At 45.8% G+C, this 26897-nt stretch overlaps 1 protein-coding gene across 6 annotated transcripts in view; it reads left to right on the top strand.

The window, feature by feature from the left end:
• DIP2C (disco interacting protein 2 homolog C) overlaps positions 1 to 26897 on the top strand; it is a 370310-nt gene that overhangs the window by 288473 nt on the left and 54940 nt on the right. For all 6 annotated transcript variants that reach the window (XM_082386001.1, XM_082386000.1, XM_082386005.1 and 3 more), the window contains 11 exons: positions 5932 to 6071; positions 8231 to 8367; positions 9546 to 9754; positions 10765 to 10879; positions 11350 to 11551; positions 13489 to 13598; positions 14907 to 14987; positions 20585 to 20708; positions 21257 to 21378; positions 22233 to 22344; positions 22433 to 22542. In XM_082386001.1, the coding sequence (XP_082242127.1) occupies positions 5932 to 6071; positions 8231 to 8367; positions 9546 to 9754; positions 10765 to 10879; positions 11350 to 11551; positions 13489 to 13598; positions 14907 to 14987; positions 20585 to 20708; positions 21257 to 21378; positions 22233 to 22344; positions 22433 to 22542 (1462 nt within the window). The remainder of the gene's footprint in view (positions 1 to 5931; positions 6072 to 8230; positions 8368 to 9545; positions 9755 to 10764; positions 10880 to 11349; positions 11552 to 13488; positions 13599 to 14906; positions 14988 to 20584; positions 20709 to 21256; positions 21379 to 22232; positions 22345 to 22432; positions 22543 to 26897) is intronic.

Here is a 26897-nt window from a genome sequence, read left to right as displayed (position 1 = left end):
GCCAAGGGAGAACCCAGGTGTCTGAGTGTCTCTGACTAGCAGGGGACTCTAATAAATATAAATACACAGCGTAGGTTACGGTAATGCCAGATTAGTGCCATCAGTTTACATTTTAGGTGAGTAAACTCAGTCTTCCATAACTACCATTTTACAGACGTAATTGAAAATTTCCGGTAGCAAATGGAGTTCATGATTTTAAGGTATTTAAATATTGATTCTTACTGTTATTAAACGTAGGAAAGTGAATCTCGTAACCAAGACAAACTGTACACTCTTGGGTCGTAAAGGAACTTCTCCCTCTGGTTTCTCGTGTGCAGTACTTGCCGGTCACCACAGATCAGTTCTTCAATCTTCCCGTACTTGGGATATGTCTGGGCTGGTCCAGCATTTTGCTTTCATGTGGCTTTTTAAAATGAAAACAGGTGCACTTTTTTTTTTTGTTTAACATCTTTATTGGAGTATAATTGCTTTACAATGGTGTGTTAGTTTCTGCTGTGTAACAAAGTGAATCAGCTATACATAATACATATATCCCCATACCTCCTCCCTCTGCGTCTCCCTCCCACCCTCCCTATCCCACCCCTCTAGGTGGTCACAAAGCACTGAGCTGATCTCCCTGTGCTATGCGGTTGCTTCCCAAAAGCTGTTTTTCATTTGGTAGTGTATATATGTCCATGCCACTCTCTCACTTCGTCCCAGCTTACCCTTCCCCCTCCCCGTGTCCTCAGGTCCATTCTCTACGTCTGCATCTTTATTCCTGTCCTTCTCCTACGTTCTTCAGAACCCTTTTTTTTTTTTTTAGATTCCATATATATGTGTTAGCATATGGTATTTGTTTTTCTCTTTCTGACTTATTTCACTCTAGGTCCATCCACCTCACTACAAATAACTCAATTTTGTTTCTTTTTATGGCTGAGTAATATTCTGTTGTATATATGTGCCACATCTTCTTTATCCATTCATCTGTGGATGGACCCTTAGGTTGCTTCCCTGCCCTGGCTATTGTAAATAGAGCTGCAGTGAACATTGTGGTACATGACTCTTTTTGAATTACGGTTTTCTCAGGATATATGCCCAGTAGTGGGATTGCTGGATCGTATGGTAGTTTTATTTTTAGTTTTTTAAGGAACCTCCATACTGTTCTCCATAGTGGCTGTATCAATTTACATTCCCACCAACAGTGCAAGAGGGTTCCCTTTTCTCCACATCCTCTCCAGCATTTATTGTTTGTAGATTTTTTGATGATGGCCATTCTGACTGGTGTAAGGTGATGCCTCATTGTAGTTTTGATTTGCATTTCTCTAATGATTAGTGATGTTGAGCATTCTTTCATGTGTTTGTTGGCAATCTGTATATCTTCTTTGGAGAAATGTCTATTTAGGTCTTCTGCCCATTTTTGGATTGGGTTGTTTGTTATTTTGATATTGAGCTGCATGAGCTGCTTGTAAATTTTGGAGATTAATCCTTTGTCAGTTGCTTCATTTGCAAATATTTTCTCCCATTCTGAGGGTTGTCTTTTCGTCTTGTTTATGTTTTCCTTTGCTGTGCAAAAGCTTTTAAGTTTCATTAGGTCCCCTTTGTTTATTTTTGTTTTTATTCCATTTCTCTAGGAGGTGGGTAAAAAGGATCTTGCTGTGATATATGTCATAGAGTGTTCTGCCTATGTTTTCCTCTAAGAGTTTTACAGTGTCTGGCCTTACATTTAGGTCTTTAATCCATTTTGAGCTTATTTTTGTGTATGGTGTTAGAGAGTGTTCTAATTTCATTCTTTTACATGTAGCTGTCCAGTTTTCCCAGCACCACTTATGCAAGAGGCTGTCTTTTCTCCATTGTATATTCTTGCCTCCTTTATCAAAGATAAGGTGACCCTATGTACGTGGGTTTATCTCTGGGCTTTCTATCCTGTTCCATTGATCTGTATTTCTGTTTTTGTGCCAGTACCATACTCTCTTGATTACTGTAGCTTTGTAGTATAGTCTGAAGTCAGGGAGCCTGATTCCTCCAGGTCCGTTTTTCTTTCTCAAGATTGCTTTGGCTATTTGAGGTCTTTTGTGTTTCCATACAAATTGTGAAATTTTTTGTTCTAGTTCTGTGAAAAATGCCATTGGTAGTTTGATAGGGATTGCATTAAATCTGTAGATTGCTTTGGGTAGTATAGTCATTTTCACAGTGTTGATTCTTCCAATCCAAGAACATGGTATCTCTCTCCATCTGTTTGTGTCATCTTTAATTTCTTTCATCAGTGTCTTATAGTTTTCTGCATACAGGTCTTTTGTCTCCTTACGTAGGTTTATTCCTAGGTATTTTATTCTCTTTGTTACAGTGGTAAATGGGAGTGTTTCCTTAATTTCTCTTTCAGAATTTTCATCATTAGTGTATAGGAATGCAAGAGATTTCTGTGCATTAATTTTGTATCCTGCTACTTTCCCAAATTCATTGATTAGCTCTAGTAGTTTTCTGGTAGCATCTTTAGGATTCTCTATGTATAGTATCATGTCATCTGCAAACAGTGACAGCTTTACTTCTTCTTTCCCAATTTGGATTCCTTTTATTTCTTTTTCTTCTCTGATTGCTGTGGCTAAAATTTAGTAATAGTGGTGAGAGTGGACAAAATTAAGTAATAGTGGTGAGAGTGGACAACCTTGTTTTGTTCCTGATCTCAGAGGAAATGGTTTCAGTTTTTCAGCATTGAGAACGATGTTGGCTGTGGGTTTGTCATATATGGCCTTTATTATGTTGAGGTAAGTTCCCTCTATGCCTACTTTCTGGAGGGTTTTTATCATAAACAGGTGTTGAATTTTGTCGAAAGCTTTCTCTGCATCGATTGAGATGATCATATGGTTTTTCTCCTTCAATTTGTTAATATGGTGTATCACATTGATTGATTTGCATATATTGAAGAATCCTTGCATTCCTGGTATAAACCCCACGTGATCAAGGTGTATGATCCTTTTAATGTGCTGTTGGATTCTGTTTGCTAGTATTTTGTTGTGGATTTTTGCATCTATGTTCAGTGATATTGACCTGTAGTTTTCTTTTTTTGTGACATCTTTGGTTTTGGTATCAGGGTGAGGGTGGCCTCGTAGAATGAGTTTCGTAGAATGGGAGTGTTCCTCCCTCTGCTGTATTTTGGAAGAGTTTGAGAAGGATATGTGTTAGCTCTTCTCTAAATGTTTGATAGAATTTGCCTGTGAAGCCATCTGGTCCTGGGCTTTTGTTTGTTGGAAGATTTTTAATCACAGTCTTAATTTCATTGCTTGTGATTGGTCTGTTTATATTTTCTATTTCTTCCTGGTTCAGTCTCAGAAGGTTGTGCTTTTCTGAGAATTTGTCCATTTCTTCCAGGTTGTCCATTTTATTGGCATATAGTTGCTTGTAGTAATCTCTCATGATCCTTTGCATTTCTGCAGTGTCAGTTGTTACTTCTCCTTTTTCATTTCTAATTCTATTGATTTGAGTCTTCTCCCTTTTTTTCTTGATGAGTCTGGCTAATGGTTTATCAATTTTGTTTATCTTCTCAAACAACCAGCTTTTAGTTTTATTGATCTTTGCTGTTGTTTCCTTCATTTCTCTTTCATTTATTTCTGATCTGATCTTTATGATTTCTTTCCTTCTGCTAACTTTTGGGTTTTTTGTTCTTCTTTCTCTAATTGCTTTAGGTGTAAGGTTAGGTTGTTTATTTGAGATGTAGCAGGTGCAGTTTTTTATTTATTTATTTATTTATTTTTTGGCTGTGTTGGATCTTCGTTGCTGCGCGCGGGCTTTCTCTAGTTGTGGCGAGCGGGGGCTACTCTTCATTGCGGTGTGCAGGCTTCTCATTGCGGTGGCTTGTCTTGTTGCAGAGCATGGGCTCTAGGCGCACGGGCTTCGGTAGTTGTGACTCACGGGCTCTAGAGCGCAGGCTCAGTAGCTGTGGCGCACGGGCTTAGTTGCTCCACGGCATGTGGGATCTTCCCGGACCAGGGCTCGAACCCATGTCCCCTGCATTGGCAGGCAGATTCTTAACCACTGCGCCACCAGGGAAGTCCTAAAACAGGCACACTTTTAAATTATATTACTTAGCTGGAGAATTCATTTGCTAGGGCTGTTACCACAAAGTACCTCAAACTGGGTGGCTGTAAACTATAGAAACTTATTCTCACAGTTGTGGAGTCTGGTAGTCTGAAATTAGGGTGTCAGTAGGGTTGGTTGCTTCTGGGGGCTCTGATGGGGAATCTTTTCCTGGCCTCCCTCCGGCTTTTGGTGGTACCAGCAACCCTTGGCTTGCAGACCCATAATCTCTTCCTAACTAATTACTTCTGCAAAGACCCTGTTTCCCAGTAAGGTCACATTCAAGGTTCAGAGGGTTAAGACGGGGACATGTCTTTTGGGGGGACACAGTTCAACACACAGCAGTTACTTAGGCTTATGATTTCTGACTCTCATGTGAGGTCTTGACCAAGGATGAGGGTGAGGGAGCCCTGGCCACAGAGGGTTCCTGCAGGACTCCTCTGTCTTTCATTTCAAAATGTTGATTTGTTGGGATCTTTGGAAAAGAAAAAGCCAGGAGATCAATATCAATTCCAGTGTTTGGGGCTCATTTCCAGGTGGTTTCATGTGGGTCTTATTATTTGGGCGACTTTCCGTTTATATCCTTTTAGCACTATTCTTTTTGATTGTTACAGATGGAATAGTTCGATTTTCAGACTCTTATACTTCTTTATTTTTTTAAATTGTGATATAATTGACATATAACATATGCTTCTTTATTAAATACACCAGTTACTTGATTCAAATTAGATCTCTTTTTGCAAATTTTAACTTCTGTGTTTCCCCATTTATGTTTTTAGTTTCATTCTAAACTTTGATGATACTTTAAAGCCGTATAGCAAACTTCTATTTACAGTCCATATTTTAGATCCTAAAACTACCTTAAGCATTTGTATATGGAAAATTAGAGAAACAAATGTGATGTTTACCTAAACTGCACTCTCTCACTTTGCTTACATTGAAGAATCTTTAGCTTGCAGGGATAAAATCCATGATCTTGGAAATGTTTTAATTTATTTGTTCCCTGATCTAGTCAGCAGACGTTTATTGCTGTACACTACTCCAGGGGTGGGGGCTCCGCAGTGACCAAAAGAAAACCCTCCTGCCCTCCTGGAGGAGGCATGGACAGATAGTTAGATGGTACCTGCTGTGGAGACGGGACCACCCTGGAGGACAGTGAGGGAGAGGGCCACAAGGCTGTCTGCCAGAGGCAAGAAGGAAACCAGGGCCCCGGGGGGAGTGGGCTGGGGTTTGGAGGGAGAGCAGGGCTGGATGCTGCGTGGAAGCAGGGAGAACAAGAGCAGAGGTGAGGCCGGGGCAGCCTCAGAGCCCATGGACGGTGGTGAAGGCAGACCGTGGATGTGGTGAAGCTGTACTTTCCTCCAGCCATCAAGCACTTTATATGTGGGCTCTCATCCAAATAATTGCCGATTTTTACAAGTACTGAGCGTGTGCCCACACAGTGCACGTCTGGCCTGGAGGCCACACAGGCGGTCTAGCATTTCTGCTGACTCCTGTCATCGTCCTTCTTGGAGACGTGACTCTCCCTTCTTAGCCGTTTTCAAACCTGGGAAATCTGACCTTGCGGAGAGAGGAGTGGGTGTGAAAAGGAGTTGGTCGGTCTCTGGTGGACACATGTAAGGGGAGGGCAGGGGAACAAGGGAGTCCCTCGGCGTCTCTACACTTCTCAGGAGCCCAGAAGTAGAAGGAGCAGACATTGGTGTCTCCTGAACAGAGAAAACAGGTGCTGAGAAGAGCACAGGGACGTGTGGCAGCCACACCTGCCTTCAGAGGCCTTCAGGGCCCAAAGGTGCAACCTTGGTGTACATGCAGCACATTTACATGCATATCTGTGTTCAGACAGCTGACGTGCTTCTAACCAGACACAAACTGCCATTACAGGCCCACCGATGACAGCAACCAGCCCCCAGGCCGCGGCGTCCTCTCCATGCACGGGCTGACCTATGGGGTCATCCGGGTGGACTCGGAGGAAAAGCTGTCTGTACTCACCGTGCAGGACGTCGGCCTCGTGATGCCTGGAGGTGAGCGCGGGTGCAGGCGCAGAGTCAGAGCCCAGCCGGGGACCAGCTGCCGGTGCTGCCCTGGCTGGCATCCCCGTCCCCCGCTGTGAGCGTGCCCACCTCGGCCTGACCTCCCGTCTGGTCCCGTGTTCGCCAAGCTTCAGCCCAGGAGGTGCGGTAACACGGCCTCTCCTGATAAAAGAAAACCCAAAATGTTCATGAAGCTGAGGAAAGGCCTCTATGTCACATGCGCCCTGGGACCCCAGGAGGCACCCAGGGCCGCTCTGCACCCCCAGCAACACCTGGGCAACTTCCCCCTGTGCGAAGGTCAGCTTCCTGCTGGTTGTCCTGGTGCACTGGGGGCCAAACCCTTATGGAAGCTTGACTGCAGCACAGGAGCCCTTGTTTAAGTCACAGAAATCATTTCCGCGTTGCATACAGACAAGCTCCCAGCAGAAGGACCTGCCTTGATGAAGCCCTCTTGCCTCTCCACCCCTGCCCTGTGCTGGGACACCTCCTGAGGCCTCGCGGGGGCCCCAGGGAGTGCGCAGCGGGAACGGCTCTGCTGGCAAGAGGGAGCCCCAGTCTGATTTGTAGGGCTCCCTACCTGGCCCTGCCTCTCCTCACTCATCACATGGTGTCCCCAGGGAGTGGGCCCCCTTTCCTGGGGCAGTTCCTCCAGAGTCTGGACCTTCTCCTGATGAACCTCCACGCCCACGGGTGTTGTCTCGCCTCATCAGGGGCGGTCGCATCCACATACAACCTAACCCCAAAGCCAGGCACATGCTCAGCTCAGCTGCAGCTTCAGCCAGGCCTCCTGGCTCCATTCCTTTCTTGCTTTTTCAAATAAATAAATTCCCCATGGTTCCAACCTCTAAAGATGAGAAAACTGTACAGTGAAAAGCCTCCTTTCCAGCCACTGGAGGCAACCACAGTGGAGACATGCAGGCAACATGTACAGACACACACACTGGCATATTCTTTTTCCTGTTTTTTTAAAATTTCACGTAACAGTAGAGCCCTTCATGCCTGCTCGTATCTTGAATCTTGAAGCTTGTTTGTTAGCAACACGTGAAGAGCTCACACATTCCCTTCCAGGCTGAGGAGCGTTATGGTGTTTGGACACATAACAGTTTATCCAAACCCTTCCCATTGGGCGATTTTCCACTTTTTGCCCCTGCAGTGTGGTCGATGCAGTAACTCGTCTGTGCTCCAGCCTGCAGAGGTGTGAGGAAGAGCTAACAGGGAGAGTTCTAGAAATGCGCGGTGTGAAGGGCACACACCCGAGTAACTCTGATGAGGCTGTCCTTCAGAAGGATCATAAGGATTGATATTCCTGCTGCTAGCGGGGGCGCCCTTCTTTCTCCACTCCCTCATGCCCGGTGTATTTTCAGACTTTCTGATTTTTACCAGTTTGAGGGGTAAAGCATACTTTGGTGTCATTTTAATTTGAACTTTTCTTACCATGAGTGAGCTGAACATCTTCCTGCGTTTTGAGTGGCTCTGTTTTTAGACACAGCACTTCCTGTCACCTAACACCAACCTGGGGGTGAGGGGCAGCCTTATGACTCTTTCTGGCCAGCTCAGCTGTCACTCGGTGCACCCACCACCTCCCTGAAACACCAGCTTCAGCCCTGATCGCTGGTGCTCCGCAAACAGGAAAATCAGCATCCGCCAGCCTTCCCTGAAGGGCCCACGTTGATGGGGAATCTGAGGTCAAAGACTGAGATTCCCGTGGGACGGGGTAGGCTTTCTGTTTAGAAAAGCCTGAGAGGCTGTTGAGCAAATGTCTCATGCTCGTTGGTTTCAGGGCTCAGGCTGCATCTTGGAGGCTGTGTGGGCTGGCTGATGACGCTCAGCATGCGGCAGTGACGCTTAGGCTTGTTCTAAGTGTCGTCCTCATGTCTGGATGGCAGAAACCGTTACTCCCTTTAAATGCCATTTGCACACATTAAAGCAATTGAAATTATTTACTGATGTCACAAGTATAAAATGTGAGGTTTTGCTGCAACATGGAAGCTCACTTGCCTCAGGGGCTGTGAGGACCTGCTCGCTTTCACCTGTGGTTTTGTTGCAGACGCTGCTTCTGCTCGTTTGTGTTCTTTTTCGTATTCATTCATTTCTTCTCTCTGACTCCCTCCCTCTCTCTCTAATGTCACTGTGCTTCGTTTTGCGTTCAGCCATCATGTGTTCAGTGAAGCCGGACGGGGTTCCCCAGCTGTGCAGGACGGACGAAGTCGGGGAGCTCTGCATGTGCGCAGTTGCCACGGGCATGTCCTACTACGGCCTCTCGGGTATGACCAAGAACACCTTCGAGGTAGGTGGGAGGTGAGCCCCGTCAGACAGCCATTGCCAGGTGCGTGGAATAGACGTGAAAGAGAAGTTGGTAATTTCTCAATAAAACGTATTCATAGTAATTAAAATGGTTGCACTTTCTCCTGCCGTTTTTTTTTATAGTTTTCAATAAATTTGGCTTAGCAGCGTTGTTTTCACCTCATAACCAGAGTTGAGAAAGAGCAAGTACAGTTTCTTTAAAAGGGGCCTTTTTTTTCATCGCCGTTCTCACCCGTTTAGGAAGAGCAGCAGCTGACAGGTGGGGGCTGGAAAGTGTGCACGGCCGTGCTGCGCGAGGGAGCAGTGGCCCCCTGGGGCCTGTCAGCCTCTCCCAGACATGCACACTGCACGGCTACCTCTACCACACGAGTGTGTGTCCGTGCTGTGTGCACACGGGTGTGACATGCAGTTAGCACACACCATGCACACACTGCCCGGTAAACCCAGCATTCTCAGAATTCGTGTCATTTCACCCAGTGTGCCTGACCTTCGAAGGAACACACTTTGACTAAGTTGTATGTCAGCAAATATGAGTTGTTTGGGGATAAATTTATTAACATGTAGAACTTCAGATGTGAACACATGTGATGTGGTGCCTTGTACAGGCAGCTTTGTTGAATGTGGATTCAGGTTTCTAAGTGCCCCTGAAACTGAGCCAAACACAGTCTAAATAAAATTTATCTCCTTTTCTATGCGACTTATCTGTCAGATGGGTTGAGGAAACTAGGGGTCGAGTTTGAACTCGTGGTGGGGCTTGCTTCCTCTGTATTTTTCTTTTGAGTGTATTTCCAATAAGGAAAAATAGCATTTTAATGAACAGGGATCACTTTACAACTGACAGATGTTATTTAAAATGCACCTTGCTTCTCCACTTACCATTTTTATGCTGTGGTTTTATAAGCAGAAGAATGAATTAGTGTTTGTTAGACTGTGGCAGGCCTCTTCAGAGGCCCCTGCGCATGGGCCGGTGGGACGAGCTGTGAGAGCTGGGGAGGGAGGGGAGGTGCCCACAGGCTGGCGCTCACAGCAGCTATGCGGACCTGGGCTTCTCCAGCCAGGGTCAGGTGAGGAGACCCAGCTGGGGGGAAGCAGGACCAGTGGGCTCCAAGGAGGAGGGTGGAGGCCAGGCCCTGCTGGGCACTCAGAGCTCCTTGTCCCCAGGTGTTCCCGGTGACGAGCTCGGGGGCCCCGGTCAGCGAGTACCCCTTCGTGAGGACGGGCCTGCTGGGCTTCGTCGGCCCTGGGGGCCTCGTGTTCGTGGTGGGCAAGATGGACGGGCTCATGGTGGTCAGTGGGCGCAGACACAACGCCGATGACATCGTGGCCACAGCACTGGCCGTGGAGCCCATGAAGTTCGTGTACAGGGGAAGGTGAGCGCCCTCTGTGGTTGGCACAGTTCTCCGCAGACTACACTTTCTGTGTAAAACTGCAAAAAATTGCTTAAACTAATGGGACTTAGTGTCCTCTATAAAATGAAGCCACTGGACTCTGTTACTTCTGAGATTCCATGCAGTTCTGAATGTCCAATTTTATGAAACTTTTCTGAGCCCCATAAATATACTTTCACTCCAAGTTAAATAAGAATGTCCATTTGAAAATCTTATTTTTAATAAGTAACTACACAGAGAAAGGAGCCAAGCATTTATCTTGCTGCAGCTCATTCACCCAGAGGTAACAGTTGAGCCACAAACTGCCTGGAAACTGGCTCCCATGGGTTTCTTCCCGGTGGTGCCCCCAACCCTAGCTTGGCACACAACCGACACTGGATCGCTGACCATGGCTCATGAGGTTTTGCTGATTTGGAGGAAGTCAACTGCTTTGGATCTCACCCTGAGTTGCCGAGCTAGTGGAAGCAGGAGGAAGCAGAGCTTGGGGTTGGGTGTAGCCGAGCCACCTTCGTGCAGAGGGCACCCTGGAGGGCCATTCGCCACATTTTGTGCTTCCCATGAGAGGCAGACGCAGCTAGCAGAAAACCATTAGCTCCCAAATGGCAAATTTCTGCTGATTGGGAGAATATTGCTTGGCAGGTGCAAACTCAAGATGCAAGTCGCATGGCTCAGTATATTTCAGCAGTTCTGATACTGGCGCTTGACTCCTCTGTCCCGAGGCACAAGGCCCGTCACCCAAAGCCACGGGCTACCTGCACAGGAAGTGTGGCGGTTCTGCCCTCCGGCTTTGCCAGGCTTCTCCCCCAAAGCCGCACTTATGTGGGTGAGCGCCTGGGAGTTGGAAGCTGCAGTTTCCCATCAAGGTGGTAGTTGGCGCTGGGAACCCCTGAGCTCTGCAGTCGTAACAGCTGCGAAGCCCTTTATGGCAGGGCCAATCCCTTTGTGAGCCTCTCTAGCATGTGATCACCGCGATTTCCTGTCTGTCCCCACAGAATAGCCGTGTTTTCGGTGACCGTCCTGCACGACGAGAGGATCGTGATCGTGGCTGAGCAGAGGCCGGACTCCACGGAGGAGGACAGCTTCCAGTGGATGAGCAGGGTGCTGCAGGTAGCTCACTCCTGCCCCGGGCCCCTCTCCTGGGCTCACGTCAGCTTCCCTGCACCGTTGTGCTCTCTGATCATCCCTCCTTTTGACCAGAGTTTGCATCAGCCATGAAACTTACAGTTGCCTTCTAGGGAAGGAGCTAAACAGACCAGGCTTAGGGTTCAGAGATTTGCAGAACTGGCTCCCGCTCACTTGTGGAGGTCGCAGCAGGACCTTTTGGTTATGACCTTGAGAGTGTGCTTTCTTTTCTCCCAGTGTCCGTTCTTGTGTGTGTGGTGTCCCACAAGTGCTATGAAAACTGTATTCTGCTCAGTTTGGCGAGCCTGCCCTCCTCTGACCTCAGCGTCTCCATACCAGGAGCATCACGGGTGCTGCACCTGCTTCTGTGTGTTGTGATTTGCACAGTCTGAGTATTTGCTCCATGCCTGTTCATGATACCTATTTTAACACGGTTCCCTCTCACGACCTTCCAGGCAATCGACAGTATACATCAAGTTGGGGTTTATTGTCTGGCATTGGTTCCAGCAAACACCCTCCCCAAAACCCCACTCGGTGGAATCCATTTGTCAGAAACGAAGCAGCTTTTCCTGGAGGGCTCACTTCACCCCTGCAATGTCCTGATGTGCCCCCACACGTGCGTCACAAACCTGCCCAAGCCTCGGCAGAAGCAACCAGGTACATCTGGAGGGCCGTGCAGGCCCGGGGTGGCCCTGGAGCTGGGTGGGGGCCACGCTGACCACGGTTCTCAGCCTCCCTCCCCTCCCGTCTCCCATCACACACTCCCAGGCAAGTCAGCCTCCCCCTAAGCGGTGTCTTTCTACCAAGCATGGGATGGAATGCAGCAGAGTCCAGGCAGCAGGGGGTGTAGACCACTTGGATGGAGAGGTGTTGGCGGTGCCTGAGCCTAGCCTTCTTGGCGGTTGTCAGACCTCCTGGGTGGCCTTTGGCAGAGAACCTCTCAGGGTCACGTCTTCCTCCTGCACAAATTAGAATAAGGCTTCCATACCTGTTTCATGAGTCACAGCAGCTGGAAGCCTGTGAGGAATCGTACAGATCTACTTGTGACGTTGTCATGATGGTAAACATTTGTCTGCTGCTTTGCAATTCGGGGAACACGTAATTATCTACCATCTGACTTGATCCTCCTAGCAGTTAATTGATCATACTCTTTAAGGCTGCACACAGTTATCAGTGAAAACGAATTCATTGCAAGAATATGGTGGTGAGGAATCAACTCTTCTGCCAGTGTAGTGATGAAAGGTCCCCAGGCCTCCAGGCTTGATGTGCAGACAGACCTCGGAGGCAGCCAGGATGAGCTCGGGCTGGGGTATTAGGACAACGACCAACAGTGCCTGGCACAGGCAGGCCGCTTGTCCACACATTACATGTATTAACTCATTTCATCCTCATGGATTTCGTCCTCTTATCTCCATTTTGCAAGGAAATGAGGAAATCGTACCACAGAGGGGTTCAGGAACTGCCTGAGGCTGTGGGTCCAGAGTGTAGGAGAGACAGACCCAGCCCTGACAGCTCTTCACTGATGAAGAGTGGCAGCCGGGGAAGAGTTCCTGGCGAGTCAGCCAGAGGTGGCTGGTGGGCACGGGGCGCAGCACAGTTGGCGGTAGAGATAGGAACCAGCCCGCCCCAGGCCAGCCCCAGAAGTGAGCTTGATGAGATGGGGGTGAGCGGTCTCTCCAGATTCAGGTGAGGACACTGATACTGCAGGAGGAAAGCAGGTACCAGGCTCGCCGACTTTGCCCCTCTGTGCAAGCAGCAGCACCGGGATTGCCACAGCGTGGCTCTCGCCATGTTCTTACGGAATCGACAGGAGTGTCTCGGCTCCCCGGGGAGTCCTCACTCACTGTCCCAACCTCCCTCTCCCACCTTTAACGTTGGTCCATCATCAGATGCCTCGACCCGGTGGCCAGTGGGCCCAGGTGTTGGAGACGCAGTTTGTGACAGCAGAATTTAGGACAGACATTCATGATGAGGGATCGTTGGCAGATGCATGACCGTTGCAGGGCTGCAGGGCTCAGACACCTGTCAGACATCTAGGAACCCATGACAGGGACGCGTGGCCCAGTGAACAGGCTCTGAGAGCCAAGTCGGGCGCCTTCCTCCTCAGGGCGCACACAGCGGGTACCAGGATCCGCACCGCTCTTACATGCAGCACAGAAAATGCAGCTTTGTGTGATTGTCAGTTGTAAGGAAAGGATTCTCTAATGGTACCTGGTTATCTCATCTATTCTTGTTAAATATTGGAGGTTATATAACTCTGTCTTCAAAAAACTGTTTGTTGTTTGTTTTTTAACAAATACTAAATGAATAGATGTCAGCATCTCCCTCACTGGAGAACAAAGGCAGCGGCCTGGGAGAACACTTATGGGAATTTGGTGAAAGCATTATTTCTGTGTACCCTTACTTGAGGCTTGTTCATATTTGCTGTCATTTTCATGGTAGTGACTTACTTGAAATCCTGTTCTAATTAGATTTTTCAAAGCTATGTCTTTGAAAGGATTTCCTCAGAGTAAGCTTCTTCCCCAAATGGGAAGTCATGTTCTCAGGAACTTCACTCGTGTTTTCCTCACGTGTGTGCCGCTGCTTCTTTGCAGAGATCGGCCCTGCCTCTGTGATGGTGGGGAACCTGGTGTCTGGGAAGAGGATCGCACAGGCCAGCGGCAGAGACCTGGGCCAGATAGAAGACAATGACCAGGCCCGGAAGGTGAGAGCTGAGGGTCAGACGTCTGCCTGGGCTCCTCTCCACTCCTGCCCAGATGCTGTATCACAGGCATCACCAACTCCCACTTGCCCTCTCTGGCAGCGCAGTATCTACCATTGATGACCTTTCTTCCTACCTGCTCTCTTGGTCCTGCAAGAGATGTCTGTGTAATTTTATAAGGAAAACGTGTTTGCTGAGGGTGCAGTGTTGTAGGACTGCATGGGTAGGTGATGCAGTCCCATGACTAGCAGGCCTGAGGCCAGTGTCTGCAATCCCTGTTGTGTCCTAGCATCCCCTAAGCACTTGTTCCTGATTCTCCCTCCAGCCAGTGTGAGTGATTTGACACTCACACTGCCTCACAGTCACCTTACAGTGAGGCTTCAGTCCTTTGTTGGAATTCAAGGAAACGTCAATGCAAAACCCAGGTTTGGGAGCCAGACATTCTTAAAGCAGCCTTGGGAGCTGTAGGAGGAATCCTTGGACCCCACTCCACCTAAACATCAGACACACAGTTTGTCACACGTAGCTACAAGTCCCCATTAGAACATTCAGCCTTGAGAACTCTCATGATTCACCAAAAGGTGGTCCCACTCTAAATGGGCTCCCAGGAAATGTGACAAAATCAACCATTTAAGATGTTGCCAGTTTGGTAACATGTAGTAACACGTTCACTGAAAGCACTTGATCACCATGTTCCCCACCTCACAGTACATTTCCATCATAAAATGGTTTAAGGTGAAGATGTGGGCATTTCCTATATCCTGACTCTAGTGCTGTGTCCTGATATTAAACAGGGCCGTCCTTGTTACTACAGACTGAGTCACTGGGTACGTGTCACCTGTGTGATCTGCAGAGCTGTTGAATGACTTCAGGGATGGCCATTGTAAACACAACAAATTTAAGAGAGCCCGTTTTTGAAACAGGGTAGCTCTGATTCTGTCATTGCAACCCCCAGAAATCACTGCTGCATCTTCTGGAAGCCCCAGGAGACAGGATTTTTCTGTGTCGGCTACTCTGTCTATAAGGGGAATAGAGTCTTCCCATCCTTGGGCAGGTTTCAGAAAACTTCCCTCACGGTGGCATGGCACCAGCCCTCTGACTCCTGGGTCTGAATCAAGCACAGTGAATTCCAAATCACTGTCAGGAAAGCACTGTGAGCACCTGCTTATTCTGTCAATTATATTTATATGGGATTATCCTCTCGCTGTCTTAAGCCACCTTAAAAGCACCCAGACAGACTAAACTTTTAGATGTCGAGGCCAGCCCAACCCCCCGGGACAGTCTAGACCTAATGGCTGTGCTCTGTTCCAGTTCCTGTTCCTCTCGGAGGTCCTGCAGTGGAGGGCGCAGACCACCCCTGATCACGTGCTGTACACGCTGCTCAACTGTAGGGTGAGGCCCCGCCCGTGTGCCCCGGTCGTTCCCTGTGTGGTCCACAATTTCATGCTTCTGTATCATATTCTCCACTCAAACCTTTCTCCTCAGTCTTACCTGAATCCTTTTATTTATTTGTTTGTTGCTATTTTGACTGAGACCTTTTCATCTAAGAAAGGTTGCTTTTAAATATAAGGGTTTGAGCATATGTATATATGTGTGTGTGTGTGTGTGTGTATACACATATATTTTTGTATGTATTTTAGCAATATTTTTTTGCAATATTTCTCCTCCCCTCAAAATGAGTTATGAATGTCTACAACAGAACAATTGCAGATCTATGAGGTATTTATGTCTTTATTTTTATTACTCAATTCCTTTTTTTTTTTAATAAGAAGTCATGTTTTAGTTATAGGCTATCATTCTTAAGAATGAAAATAATTTCTATTTTATAATTAAAGTTCATATTTACATCTCGTATTATAAAAGCAAACTCCTCGGATAGTGTTCCATAATAGTACTTAAGAGTAAGGCCTTAAACATGCAAGAAATAGTACTAACAATAAACATTAAATGCAGAAGTCTTTAATACGTTTGTTAACTTTGTGTTTGCTTTGGAAATAAGGTCTGAAAAATAGATTTAACGTAGGTCGTCTTGACAAGCATGGGTACTTGCAACTTTAAGAAGTTATGGCTCTTCAGAGTTGCAAAATGTCAAAATCTTAGTGCGCGAAGGCACCTCTTATCATTTAAAGCAATAGATTAAGAACAAGTGAAAGGAAATGCCAACAATATAAGTTACTCCCTGAACCTCTAGTTTGGATGTCCAGCTACAGACCAGTTTTGCAGTGATTTAGTTGGCAGAAGTAACCTCTGGTTCTCCTCTGACACAGCTTGTCTTGAATTGCCTTGCATGCTGAGTTGACCTCAGCAGTTTCTTGTTCACTGTGTCTGTTCAAGACCGACCCCAGGAAGAGTCTTAGAAAGCACTCCCGCACCCCAGCCTCTGTGAGGAACGCTTGCTACCCTTGCCTTTTGGCACCTACACTTGGGCCTAGTGAACCCTCTTCCCAGGATTAATGCTCTTGTGCTCAGGGCGCACAGGTGCATGGTGGTGAGACGTAGGACAAGCCCGACAGTCGTGTGGTGACCAGGAGGCCCTGCGTCGCATCTGAAACGTGCCTGCCCTGCTGCTCTCGTCCATCTCTTTCCTCTGGCTCCTCCTCAGCCTGTAAACACAGATAAGACTCTCCTTTCCTGGCACCGTCGCCGGTTGGTGCTGTCCTGTCTCTCTGCTTGCTTCTTCTGACTTTCTTCGTCCTGTGCACGTGGCGTGTCTCCTGGAGACTGTTGGGGACTTTCCCTTCTTTCTCCAGAGTCTCTCGTGGCCTCTAGAGGTTTCCAACAGCACCTCCAGAGGGGCAGCTGGAGCTGGAGCCACACTGCAGACTGTCCCCCAGCCCCTGGGAAGGACTCCTACTCAGAGCCCCTTCGCTCAGCTCCCTGAGTGGGGCCGTGGTGCTGATGTGACGAGGTAGGACAGGACGTCCCCAGGATAGGCCTGCCATCCCCCGTGAACTGTGGGCAGCAAGGGGGCGAGAGTTGGGTCAGCATCCCTTTTCCCTCCCCTGCAGCTTGACCCCTCCAGAGCTCTGGGTAAGAGGAAATTTCTTATCTGTCCCAGACACAAAGATTCAAAAATGATTCAGGCATGTTCATAGACTATAGTCCTGTCAGTGGGAGGAAAACAGCCATGCTAACTGTGTCTCGCTTGGGGACTGGCAATGTGCAGGGCAGATCAACCCCATTCCCAGACCCTGAGTTCACAGTGCTTTTCTGTGGCTAGACGTTGGATCATTAGGAGAAATATGTTCACCGGAAATGACTCGTATTCTAGAAGGGCTTCGTCAGCAGCAACAGAAGGTCTGATGGGGTGAGTTGTGGAGGTCAAGGCCATGAGTATGTTTACTTCAGGTCAGCGCAGGGACAGCGTGGTCTACAACAGCCTCCCTTCAGACATGACCTTATCTCCTGAGGCTCTCCGGACGAGGAGGCAGCTACATCCAAACAGCTGGAAGGGTCGTATCGGAGCCAGGCATCTGTGTTCATTCCCAGCCTCTCCAACCCCATGTGCACACTTACGACAAGTGTTCAACCTGAACCAAAGGTCAAGAGCATCATTTCCACGGTGGTTACAGTGTCATTTCCACTCACTCAACCTTCTAGTCCAGCACTGTCCAATAGAAATACAGTGCAAGCCACACACACAATTTAATGTTTTCTAAAAGCAATATTTTAAAAAAGTAAAAAGAAACAGGTGAAATTCATTCTAATAATATGTTTTACTCAATATACCCAAACACTGTCCTTCCAGCATAGGGCCCCAACCCGCTTCCAGGCTTCCTCTGTCCTGGACAGCCCCTTCCGTTGGTTGTGAATTCCCGAACTTGGTCGTGGCTCCCTTAAAACGGTTACCCGTTGGCTTCCTGTCTGTTGCACACAGTATTCACTCATATGCCCTCCTCCACGGCAATGCAGTCGATAGGATCAGAGTTGTTATGAGAGGTTTATAGTAGGAATTGAGGATGTGATTCACTGCAAATCGTGGAAGACTTACATTCTTGGAACTTACTTACATACAGAAGAGCATCTGTTTTTTTTTTTTAAGAGAAACACCAGCCAACTCTTTTAACCTTTTCTTTTTTTTTTTTTTTTACTTTTTGAGAATTTTAAAATGTGAATCCTGTTTGGCTTTTTCTTCATTCCTCAGTGTGTTTTTTACTTGTCATTATTTAATGTAATGTAAAACTTTAAAATGGTGCCACATTTACAGTCATTGACACTGAAATCTGTTGTTTTTAGAATAGGGATTGGGTGGTGGATTACCCTGCACTGCCATTCTGTCATGATACCGGCCGAGGCTTCTTTTAGGAAAAGTTAGCCTTAATTGCCTGTGAGGTACTTTTTCCTAGAACATTCTTCTTAGGCAGTGGGTTTCTGTACTGAAAACCCAACTTTTCCCATGAATGTTGAGGAGGATGCCAGGTAACCATTGACCTGAGGATAAACAGCATTTCATGTTTTTATGACAGCAAGTGCTTTGGAAAATGAAATGTGTGATTGAAAATCAGTGGTGTTTCTCCTGAGGTGAAAGGCTGTGTTGAGACTCCCCATAACCAGTGGTGATGCGCAGTCCGGGGCTGGATGAGGCCTGTATCCCATGTGGCTCCCTCGACGTGGAGCCTGCAGGCTGGGGTGGAGGAGAGAGGCTGGGCTGGGCTCGTTGGCACCCGACTGCCCAGAGGGGCCCTCCTCCCGTCTGTTGTAAAGCCCGTAGGGTGGCAAAGGGTATTGTGAAACATTCACAGAGATTCCTAAAGGACAGAATGCCAATTAAATTTCACCATTTTAAAGTACCTGTAGGTGGAAATTTCATAAACAGAGTCAAAACATATGGCTGCTGGTTGTGAGTCACTGGTGCCTCTCAAATCTCATAGGCTTTGTTGTGTGACAGAAAAGCTGGTTATGATAGGGGATCAGTGTCGGCTCTCTGGATAATGGGGAGAAGATCAGTCCCAGAAGTTGAACAACTCAGTCAGAGAATGCTTGCTGCTTAAGATAAGACTGGCTAACGACCAGCGGACAGCAAGGTGGTGGCGGGACTCCCCTGTGGCATACCGCCACCCGCCCCACCAGCGGCACAGCTGGTCCCCAGCAACAACCAGGAGCGCAGTGCTGGCTTCCCTCCAGGACAGCTGGCGTGCGCATGTCAGGAGGGCTGGCATAGGCCTCACCTTAGCTGTGCTGGGGGCTGGTGCCCCATCTTCACTTCGAAGAGCTCACAGGACTTTTGGGTCCTTTTGAGTGTGTGTTTTGGTTCATGCGACAGGTGTGTTCCCCAGGAGTAACTGCTCAGAGGAACGGTCCAGTTGAGAAGGCACCAGATTCTCAGGTTTGGGCTGGGTTTCTAGACGCCAGTCTCGTGGATCTTTCTGTGTTTACCCAGCCTTGCCACATTCTGCTCTCTGGCTCTTCCATTGCATATATCTTTTTCTATTATTTTTTAACCTTTCTTAGAAGGAAGGTAATTAAGGAAAATATGTAGGATGAGAAGGTTCAAATCAGAGAAATGTAAGCTAATCCTGTCCACTGTGGGCGAGGCCAGTGCCAGCACAGCAGGAAGGGACCGGAGCCTGGCTGGCAGCTGCCTGGATGGCCTCCCTTTGCCGGGCTTCTGTGGCCCTGGGCCCCGGTTATGGAGAGAGCCTGCTGCTTCCCAGGGTAGATACGGCCGTCAGTGATCTCCTGAGTGTTTTAGGCAAACACCGGCTGCTGGTATATACTTCCTGATGCCTTTTAAATGGTTTTCACTCCCATCGGTTCCCGCCCACCTTGTGCACGTGTTCCAGTTGGGCGGGAATTCTAATGTCTCTTCCCACACCTCAAGTCACCTGGTCACCAGTGTCCTTTAACGGCCCCAAAGGTTCTGGTCTCTCCTGTCCACGTTTCTCCTCCCACACAACCGGCTGCTCACACCACCTTCCTGTGGACTTCCTTCTGCTCAGGCAACAGTCTTTGCCGTGTCACCCACCAGCTCATTTACCCTCCTTGGAAGCTCCCCACCTAAATAGAAGCATCTGGCCCAAGTGTCCACCATCGTTTCTTCAGCTGCAGGGTCTTCCTCACCCAACACTCCTGGCCAGTTTGCCTGTTGCTTAAGGAAAGGTCCTTCACCCTGTTCATCCCTTTAAAGTAGGAATTGATAATAAAGAAGCAGTTTTTAAATAGCTGTAGGCAGTGATCTCTTCTCACCTGGGAATATGTGCAAATGAAAAGTGCATTCTCAAGAGAAACTTTTTTTGGATAGTTGTATGTTTATAATTTGCAGTTCATTCTTGCTTTTCTTTAAAGAGTAAACATTATGTATTTTGATATCTCTTAGTACCTACTTTGCTACTGATTTTCGCCTACAATGCTTTTTTAAGGTACTTTTCAATCCAAGTGTGTTTTACATTTGCTCCTGTATATTTAAAAGTCTACATTAAATGAATTTGACAATTCCCTTTTTTTCTTTTGTGTTTTTTGGGGTTTTTTTGACTTTTTTTTTTTTTTTTTGACTGTTGCTTTTCTGGGGGTTTGTTTGTTTTCTGACCTCCCTGACTTTTGATGTGGTCTTTCTTAAAAACAGTTTCAGTTAGTCTTACTTTTCATAGTGTGAGTCCTGCAGATTTACGACTAATTCTTATTGCCCATGACAATTACACTTAAGTCCCAGAATTACTAGATTGATTTTTTTTGTAATTTTAGCTATTTTTTCAAGTCAAGTCATTATTTTTAAAATATTTCTTTTTAATACAAACGTATCTAGATGCCTCTTTGGTGTTGTATTCCTTAGCCAGTGGGGAGGAAAGGAGAGTGACTGCTAACAGTGGGGGGGCGTCTTCTGAGGGGGTGACAAAAACATTCTGAAGCTGACTGTGGTGGTGGTTGCCCAACTCTGCAGATACATCCATTTAACTGAACATTTTAAGTAAGTGAGTTGTATGGTATATGAACTGCACCTCAAAGCTGTCATATTAAAAATAATCTTACCCGGTTGTTCTTGTCCTACTCAGGGCACAATAGCGAACTCGCTGACGTGTGTCCAGCTGCACAAGCGGGCTGAGAAGATAGCCGTGATGCTGATGGAGAGAGGGCACCTGCAGGATGGGGACCACGTCGCTCTGGTCTACCCACCGGGTAAGAAGCAGGGCCATGCAAGACCAGCCCTTGCCCAAGAGACCCTTCACTGCACATGTTGGTGCTCGATGACCTTGTGTGTTACCACCAAAAATGGGCACTGTCTCTCCTGCCTGGCTCACTTGTGCAGACTGTGCTACGTGCTATACCACTAATAGTAGGGACACAGATAAAGCGGTAGTTCACAACGACTTTTGTATCTAAATTTGTTTTATTAGATGTCTGAGGTAGTTCATTTAATCAATAGTAGTTAAATCCTTGACTACTGAATTGATAATCAGAAAGTTGAGTAATTCCTTAGAGAAATGAGAGCAATCAAGCTTCTGGGCTGCTTTGGCTTCCTGTGCCTAAGAGAACGGGCCAGGTGGGAGGGAGTTACCCCTGAAGTTTAACAGACCCACAGGGAGGAGGACAGGTCTGTTCAAGGTCTCAGTTACTGCCATACCCTTCTGATTGTTTCCAGGCTGGTAATTCTGCTGACAGGGATGATGGCCATTAAACAGCTTGTTTTGCTTCAAGTGAGAACTTTTGCTTTTCTCCCCATGTAGGAATAGACCTTATCGCAGCATTTTATGGTTGCCTGTATGCAGGCTGTGTGCCAATAACCGTCCGTCCTCCACACCCACAGAACATCGCAACCACGCTGCCAACCGTGAAGATGATCGTGGAGGTAACACTGCCTGCGGGTGTCTGCGCCTGAGTGTTGGGCTTGCAGATCACAGAGCCTGGGCTCCCGGGGAAGGGCCGGGTGCAGGCATGGGATTGCATGGGAGTCTGCGGTCCCAGCGGTGGAGTGGGACACAGCCTCTTCCCTCTAGGAGTTGGCCATCTCGTTCTGGAAGGAAGATAGCAGCTTGTGCGTAGAATTAGGGGCTAGAGAGCAGCTTTGCCACAATGCGTGGGAATTGATGCAACTCCCCAGAGAGGACATCCCTCTGGACACTGGGAGCTTCCCTACCAAGCCCAAGGAGCAAACCAAAACAAGTGGGAAAGTCATACATTTTTAAAGGTTCTTTCCTCAAGATTGAGAAGCATCCTGTTCCTTTTTGAAAGTATAGATTTGATTTAATTTTTTTTTGCCTGGGGAAGTTTAAAAGGATTAGGATATGTTTTTCCCTTGGAGGAGAAACCACGAGGGACATCACAAATGCATACTTCTTTGTAGTTGTGTTGGAGGACCCTCAAGGTTGTCACTCTGATAGATGGTACTGAGGCTGTGTGTGTAAATGTGTGCATTTCTGGGGGACGGAGCTAACAGAGCAGGTAGTTTGGATGCTGCTTTCTGAGTGTGACCATCACACAGGGGATACTGCCAGGGACCTCAGTGCCCACAAGGTCTGCTTGTGTGCTCCGTGGTCAGATTCCTGGTCATGTGGAACTCCATTGTGAGGCAGCTGTGCTCCTGGTGCCCAGCCTGCGCTGCGAGCTTCATGGCCTCCACGTGGTGCACAGCTGGCACGTGAGCATGCGTCCATCCCCATCCTTTACCCTCCTCCTCTCCATTCCTTGTTCTCTGACCCTCAGGTGAGCCGCTCCGCCTGTTTGATGACAACACAACTGATCTGTAAATTGTTACGGTCCAGGGAGGCAGCTGCGGCTGTAGATGTCAGGGCCTGGCCCCCGATACTGGACACAGGTTCGTCCTCCAACTCGCTGATATGTTTGTTTGCTTATCTGCTTTTCCATTAAGTCAGAGATGCTAACAGCTTTGTTTTGCTCTCCAGATGATTTGCCAAAGAAGCGGCCTGCCCAGATCTACAAACCTTCCAACCCAGACACGCTAGCCTACCTTGATTTTAGTGTGTCCACGACTGGGATGCTAGCTGGAGTGAAGGTGAGAAACACAGTCTGTGGAATAGTAGTTAACAAGCCACAAAGCAGTGGTCAGTTTTCATTCTTATGGGTATAGGGCTCTGATGGGGCCTGGCAGCAAAACACGGGGAGAGGGATATATGTGCATTTTGTTCAAACTATAAAATGCATGACCATCTCAGTAGTTAGCTAGGCTGACTGATTATTTCCAAATGTTCCAGCTATTTTTTTATGTAAACAGAGCTTCCCTAGTCTCTAATTAAAAAACTGCCTATGTTTTTCTTTCTTGCTGGTTCTCAAATCCCAGTATTCTATTATAAAACTCTGTGCACTGGAGTTTCTCGCTTGTTTAACATGGGTCTCATTATAACTTGCCAGCACGCTGCTCATTGCCTCTGAAATGATGCTTTTTCCTGTGAAAGAATGGTGGAACTACTATGTGTGTCACCAGAATTAGGACCCTCACAGCTCAGGCAATGTCCTTGTCAAGATACCGTTAAGCCTGTGAAAACCATAATTCAAAAAGAGTCATGTACCACAATGTTCATTGAAGCTCTATTTACAATAGCCAGGACATGGAAGCAACCTAAGTGTCCATCGACAGATGAATGGATAAAGAAGATGTGGCACATACATACAATGGAATATTACTCAGCCATAAAAAGAAACGAAATTGAGTTATTTGTAGTGAGGTGGGTGGACCTAGAGTCTGTCATACAGAGTGAAGTAAGTCAGAAAGAAAAAAAACAAATACCATATGCTGACACATATATATGGAATCTAAAAAAAAAGGTTCTGAAGAACCTAGGGGCAGGACAGGAATAAAGACACAGATGTAGAGAATGGACTTGAGGACACGGGGAGGGGGAAGGGTAAGCTGGGACGAGTGGCATGGACATATATGCACTACCAATGTAAAATAGATGGCTAGTGAGAAGCAGCTTCATAGCACCGGGAGATAAGCTCGGTGCTTTGTGACCACCTACAGGGGATAGGGAGGGTGGAAGGGAGATGCAAAAGGGAGGAGATATGGGGATATATGTATATGTATAGCTGATTCACTTTGTTATAAAGCAGAAACTAATACACCATTGTAAAGCAATTATACTTCAATTAAAATGTTAAAAAAAAAAAAAAGATACGGTTAAGTTCTCTGGCCTCAGGAAACCCTTCACCTATTATCCACCTGACTGCTGGGTTTGCATAATTTTCATTTAGTTCTCTTACTTCATTTACTTTTTTTTCCAATTTTTAATTGTGGTAAAATACATATACCACAAATTTACCATTTACCCAATTCAAGTGTACAGCTCAGTGGTGTTAAACACGTTCAGAATTCTGTGCTGCTCTCACCACCACTCATCTTCATAAGTCATTTCATCTCACAAAACTGAAACTCACCCCTGCCCGCAGCAACTCCCACTCTACTTTCTGTCTTTATGATTTTGACTATTCTAGGTACCATGTTTATGTGGAATCATACAGTATATGTCTTCTTGTGTTTGGCTTATTTTCACTTAGCATAGTGTCTTCAGCGTTCATCCATGTTGAAGTATATATCAGAATTCCTTTTTAAGGCTGAGTTAATATTTCATTGTATGTATTTACCACATTTTGCTTATCCATTTGTCTATCAATGGACACTTGAGTTGCTTTCACATTTTAGCTATTGTGAATAATGCTGCAGTGAACGTTGGTGTATAAATATCTCTTCGAGACATTGCCTTCAGCAATTTTAAGTATATATCCAGAAGTTGAATTGTTGGGTCATATGGTAATTATATTTTTAATTTTCTGGGGAATTGCCGTACTATTTTCCACAGTAGCTGTTCCATTTTACCTTCTCACCAACAGTGCACAAAGTTTCCAATTTCTCCACATCCTTGCCAACACTTGTATTTTATTTTCTGTTGGGTTTTTTTTTTTCTTTTGAATGTCCTCTTTTTTTGGTGGGGGAAGAGCCACACCGCATGGCTTGTGGGATCTTGGTTCCCTGACCAGGGATTGAACCCAGGCTACTGCAGTGAAAGCCTGGAATCCTAACCATTAGGCCACCAGGGAACTCCCTGTTGGTTTGTTTGTTTGTTTGTTTTTAATAGTAGCCTCCTAATAGATGTGAGGTGGTATCACATTGTAATTTTGATTTGCATTTCCGTAAAGATTAATGATGTTGAGCATCTTTTCATGGAATTATTGGCCATTTGTATATATTCTTTGGAGAAATGTTTATTCAAGTCCTTTGCCAATTTTGAATTGATTTTTTTCTTGTTGAGTTCTAGATGTTCTCTATATATTATGAATATTAATCCCTTATCAGATACATGATTTGCAAATATTTTCTCCCATTCTTTGGGTTGCCTTTTTACTCTATGGATAGTGTCTTTTGATGCACAAAATTTTAAGATTTCTGTGAAGTCTAATTTTTTTTGCCTGTGCCTTCGGTGTCATATCAAGAAAACATTCCCAAATCCATTGTTGTGAACTTTTGTCCCATATTTTCATCTAAAAGTTTTATTTTTTAGATCTTGTATTTAGATCTTTGATCCATTTTGTGTTAATTTTGTTTATGGTATTAGGTAAGAGTCCAACGTAATTCTTTTGCATGTGGATATCCAGTTTTCCACTCACCACTTGTTGAAAAGACTGTCCTTTCCCCATTGAATGGTCTTGGCACCCATATCAAAAATCATTTGATCACCCACAGTTAACATCATACTCAACAGTGAAAAGCTGAAGCTTTTCTCTAAGATCAGGAACAAGGCAAGGATGCTCACTTGTGCCACTCTTATTTAATATAGTACTGGAAGTCCTAACCAGAGAAATTAGGCAAGAAAAAGAAATAAAAGGCATCCAAACTGGAAAGGAAGAAGTAAAATTGTCACTATTTGCAGATGACATGATGCTATGTATAGAAAACACTAAAAACGCCACCAAAAACTGTTAGAATAAATGATTCAGTAAAGTGCAGGATAACAAAATTAATACAGAGAAATCTGTTGTGTTTCTATACACTAATAATGAAATATCATAAAGAGAAATTAAGGAAACAATCTTATTTACAACTGCATCAAAAGAATAAAATACCTAGGAATAAATTTAACCAAGGAGGTGAAAGACCTGCACACTGAAAACTGTAAAATATTGATGACATAAATTGAAGAAGACACAAATAAATGGATATTCCACACTCTTGGTTAGAATAATTAATATTGTTAAAATAGCCATACTACCCAAAGCAATCTACAGATTCATTGCAATCCTTGTCAAAATTTTAATGGCATTTTTCACAGAAATAGAACAAACAATTCTAAAATACATATGAAACCACAAAAGACCCCAAATAGCCAAAGCCATCTTCAAAAAGATCAAAGCTGGAGACATCATGCTCCCTGACATTACAAAGCTACAGTAATGCAAACAGTATTATTATACTGGCACAAAAACAGACACATAGATCAGTGAAACAGAATAGCCCCCAAATTAACTCACGCATATATGTCAACTAATTTATGACAGAGGAGCCAAGAATATATGGTGGGGAAAGGACAGTCTTTAAATAAATGGTGCTTGGAACACTGGACAGCCACATGCAAAAGAATGAAACTGGACCAATTTTCTACACCACACATAAAAATGAACTCAAAGTGAATTAAAGACTTGAATGTAAGACCTGAAACCATAAAAGTCCTAGAAGAAAACATAGGGGTAAGCTCCTAGACATTGGTCTTGGCAATTTTTTGAGTTTGACATCAAAAGCAAAGGCAACAAAAGTTAAGCAAGTGGGATTACATCAAACCGAAAAGCTTCTGCACAGCAAAGGAAACCATTAACAAATGAAAAGGCAACCTACTGAATGGGAGAAAATATTTACAAATCATATATCTGATAATGGGTTAATATCCAAAATATATAAAGAACTCATACAACTTAATAGCAGAAAAACAAACAATTATTTCTTAAAAATGGGCAGAGGATCTGAATAGACATTTTTCTGAAAGAGACATACAGATGGACAACAGGTACATGAAAATATGCTCACCATCACTAATCACCAGAGAAATGCAAATCAAAACCACAATAAGCTATCACTTCACACCTGTCCGGATGACCATCATCAAAAAGACAAGAGATAACATGTGTCCGTGAGGGTGTGGAGAAAAGGGAACCCTTGTGCACTGCTGGTGGGAATGTAAAGTGGTGCAGCCACTGTGGAAAACAGTATGGAGGTTCCTCAAAAAGTTAAAAATAAAACTACCATATTATCCAGCAATTCCACTTCTTGGTATTGATCTGAAGAAAATAAAAACACTGACTCGAAAAGATATCTGCACCCCCATGTTCATAGCAGCATTGTTTACAATAGCCAAGATATGGAAA

This window comes from Balaenoptera borealis (assembly GCF_965194805.1).
Source record: "Balaenoptera borealis genome assembly, chromosome: 3".
Lineage (NCBI taxonomy): Eukaryota > Metazoa > Chordata > Mammalia > Artiodactyla > Balaenopteridae > Balaenoptera > Balaenoptera borealis.
Note: the sequence above shows the minus strand (reverse complement) of the source record. Positions and strands in the feature narration are given on the sequence as shown.